A 3,676-nucleotide genomic window follows, 5' to 3' on the forward strand; every position below is an offset into this window, starting at 1 on the left:
TCTTATAGTCTTAAATTAATAAACTTGTATGATTCTCTTTTCTTGCGTTTTTGAGCAAGGCTCATCTTTGCAAATAAAAACTTCTCCAGTACTCTCCCTCTCTCTTTTTGCAGGCAAGTCTCTTCTCTGTCTTGCAGGGCAACGGAGGCCACGAGGTCTCTCTGTGCCCGTCTCTCTCTTAGGCCCGTTACACACACCCTACCGCCTATGTATGGGCAGAAGATTGGGTGGGGGAGATTGCCTGCCCATGAATTATGGCGTTGGATACCCCCACCACATCAGCATAGGCAAGTAGAGGTATGGTGATGTGTAATGGACCTTAGGCCAACAGCCCCCTCTCCAGTGCTTTAAAAAAAAAACCCGAGCTTTAGTGTAATATTATCACTTTTCAATTTTAATTGCAAATTTATAACTTACTTGCAAAATTAGAGGGAATATAGTACAAATATTTTCCAAAAAAAACTCATCATTGATAGTTTCTTAATTTTATATAAATTTTTTAAAAATAGAACACCGCCACTCTATATATCTTGTCGTAGGGCCAAACCTGTCCTTCCCTGTCTCTCAAAGGTAAGAAAAAAACTGTCTTTCCTAAACTCTATTGATTCTGCAGGGCAAGCTGAACCGGAAACACAAAGCCAATAAAGAGACAGTCAAACGTTTTTTTCTGTATGTTGCTATCTTTTCTTGGCAGAGTGAAGGGCAGCAGCCAGCTACGCTGAGACTTCTTATACTCTGAAATTAATAAACTCGTATGATTCTCTTTTGTCATTGTGAGCAAAGGCCATCGTGCTCATCTTTGCAGATAAATACCTCTCGATTTTCTCTTTCTCTCTCTCTCTTTGCCAGCAAGTCCCTTCTCTGTCTTGCAGGCCACGAGGTCTCTCTCGTAGGCCAACAGCCCCCCTCTCTCTCTTCTCTTTGTCGTAGGGCCAGAGCTATCTATCCCAGTCTCTCGAAGGTAAGGAAAAAACTGCCGGCTTTGTGTTTCCGGTTCAAATATGTGTGTTTTTTTCTTATTCCCTGAAATTAATAAACTGGTAATTAATAAACTGGTATGATTCTCTTTTCTTGCATTTTTGACTTCTCTTTGCAAGTAAATACCTCTCCAGTACTGTCTCTCGGCTTGTGTTAGAATCTCACTCCTGTCGGATAGATTTTGTTTGGTCTTTTGAGATTATTCCTACGACATTAAAATAGCGTTCTTCTTCTTCTTCTCTCTCTTTGAGGGCTAGTCTCTTCTTTGTCTTGCAGGCCACTAGGTCTCTTTGTGCCCGTCTCTCTCTCTCTCTTATATATATACATATGTATCTATCTTCCTGTATAGATATATATATATATATATATATCTATATATATATATATACATATGTATCTATCTTCATGTATATATATATATATATATATATATATATCTATATCTATATATATATATCTATCTATCTATCTCGAGTTAAGAAGAAACTCTCTACATTTGAGTCCCTTTTAGCTTGCCCTGCAGAATCAAGGGCCGCTATGCTGATACTTTTTTTATTTCTGTATGTTGCTGTCTTTTCTTGGCAAGGTGAAGGGCAGCTATTCTGAGACTCGTGTGTCAAAATGTGTCAGATTTTCTAAGCTTCTTTGTGCCTGTCTGTCACCAGGCATGCTTTGCGGGGATACCTCACTCGACATCTACAGTGGAAGTGGCATGATGAGTTCAATTCAAATTCCAAAGACGATCGTGGAGAAGGTGAAGGAATGCTTGGCTTACCGAGCCTCTTTTGAAGGTGAGCCAAATGGTGGGCTACCTTCTCCCCTCGCAGACGTTACCCTTGCGGAGGGAGTTTCTCAACAGCAGTACAAAAGCTGGGCTGCTAGACACGAGTCCAAGCAATGGGGTTTCAAAGTGGGCTTTGTGGGTGGCTGCATCATTGGAGAGGAGCTGGTAAGCACTCCCCATGCTGATGCAGTGGGGGAGGTGATGAGGCAGATCTATTCATCACAAGATCCCAATAGGTTATTAAAGGCATCTCCAAAGCATGATTGCTCTTCCCTCGGAGGGGATGTCCACGAGAGTGACATTTTGATTAAGGCCAGAGGTAATTATGGTGGCCCCAGGGCACGGAATGCCAATTTGGTGGGGAATTCTTTCCCCACAGCTGTGGTGGAGGTCGGGGTTTCGCAAACCGCACCAGACTTGCACCATAAACTCAATTTGTATCAGACTATTCCATCCATCCAAATTTATGTAGTCCTAAAAAGATATTCTAGTGGAGGCATGGTTGCCATGACTTTTGAGAGGGCTAATAATTGGCATCCGACATCGATTATTTCCTTTGGCCTTATTCCTCTCCACCCAACTGCCATAAGATACTTGGAGGAACAAAATTGGACTCACCTTTGTGTGGGTGTAGGCTTCAATGGCCCCCCATGTAATGCTCCCAACCTTGCACTCTACCAAATCCAACTGCCTACAAATCTCCTCTTCTTTGGACGTGTGGGTGGTATACCTGCAGGAGCACCCTTAGCTTCTTACAACATCGACCTCTTCAGAGTCCAAGAGGAGTTATGCCAAGATCTATGAAGAATTGTTCTACTGTCACTTCTTTTTGGTTGATGTGAGTAGGCAAGTTCAAGTTTGCATAAAATGTATGTGTGTTGTGTATCTAAGAATCAATTGTATGGTCTAGCTTCTTATGTAGCCACACAATCAGAATTCAACTCACATTTTGTTAAGCTTTAATATATATATTCCACTTTTTGTTAGTCTTTGAAGATGTAATATGTGGATCATTTTGTGTAAGCCATGCCAGTGTGTTTTCAAAATTTTTTGGAAGCTTTGGTTAGCTCTTCTAGTGTAATATTAGCTCAACCTCTTAGTTTTAGTATCATGATTCGTAAGTCATTAAGTATTGTTTAGATGGTACTTTTGCAATGTCTTTGACTGTGCTTGATGAACTAGTTTGATTATTGTTTCGTTAAGCCATGCTAGTGTGTTTTTTTAAAATTTTTTTAAACGAATGCAAGAACAGAAGGCCATACGCTACACTTTATAGATCTGCTCATAGCCAGGTCTTGTTGGCTGGGGAGTGTGGGGAGCGCTTCTCCCTTTCTCGTTCGGTGCGACAGGGCTGCCCTCTAGCGCCCACGCTCTTCCTTTTCTTTGCTGAGGTGATGAGCTCTTACTTGACTGCGCAGGATACAGGCCTACAGGGCCTCCATCTCCCGATGAGGGAAGAGGAGTTACTGGATTCAGAGTTCGCAGATGATAATCCTAATTAGGCTGAGCCTTGCATGGAGCAAGTTCTTTAATAGGGGTGGCATGTTATTGATTACGACCAGATCTCATGCATGTCCACATGCTGGAGCACCCAGATCTTCAGTCCCTAGCCTGAAGATCTGGGTGCCCTGGATTGAGCAGCAATGCACCACTCCATGCTGATGATTACCATTTGTTGGTGCTGGCTGTGTGCACTTGCTCTCTAGTTTTCCTTGGGGCTAGTGTTGAATAGCCAAACATCACCTCAAATGGGCCGTGGCATTTAATGGAAGCTATGGAGGCTTGAAGGCAAACATGGCTATGGCATTTGATGAACAGAAAAATGCACGTACCATGTTTGAACGTGATACTGGTTCCCCAACTCTTACCATTCTACCCTCAGATGACCCGATAGCTCAGCTTAAGCTTGAGCTG

General features: G+C 42.4%; 1 protein-coding gene across 2 annotated transcripts; it reads left to right on the forward strand.

The window, feature by feature from the left end:
• Positions 1-781: 781 nt before the first annotated feature.
• LOC147635552 (uncharacterized) lies at positions 782-2,764 on the forward strand. Of its 2 annotated transcripts, none has more exons than XM_086802886.1 (2): positions 782-961; positions 1,644-2,764. In XM_086802886.1, the coding sequence occupies exon 2, from the start codon at positions 1,646-1,648 to the stop codon at positions 2,564-2,566; it is 921 nt and encodes a 306-aa protein (XP_086659012.1). In that variant the 5' UTR covers positions 782-961; positions 1,644-1,645; the 3' UTR covers positions 2,567-2,764. The 2 variants fall into 2 exon arrangements, with proteins under 2 accessions (XP_086659012.1, XP_086659011.1); XM_086802885.1 differs by lacking the exon at positions 782-961 and adding an exon at positions 1,468-1,564.
• Positions 2,765-3,676: the final 912 nt, after the last annotated feature.

The sequence above is a fragment of the Cibotium barometz genome, chromosome 9 (assembly GCF_041138505.1).
Source record: "Cibotium barometz isolate CiBa-2024 chromosome 9, ASM4113850v1, whole genome shotgun sequence".
Taxonomy (NCBI): domain Eukaryota; kingdom Viridiplantae; phylum Streptophyta; class Polypodiopsida; order Cyatheales; family Cibotiaceae; genus Cibotium; species Cibotium barometz.

Bases quoted from the DNA above. Each gene is read 5' to 3' on its own strand.
- LOC147635552 (XM_086802885.1), top strand. From the start codon at position 1,516: ATGCTGATACTTTTTTTATTTCTGTATGTTGCTGTCTTTTCTTGGCAA. The intron at 1,565-1,643 runs GTGAAGGGCAGC...GTCTGTCACCAG, and splicing joins TGCTGTCTTTTCTTGGCAAG to GCATGCTTTGCGGGGATACC.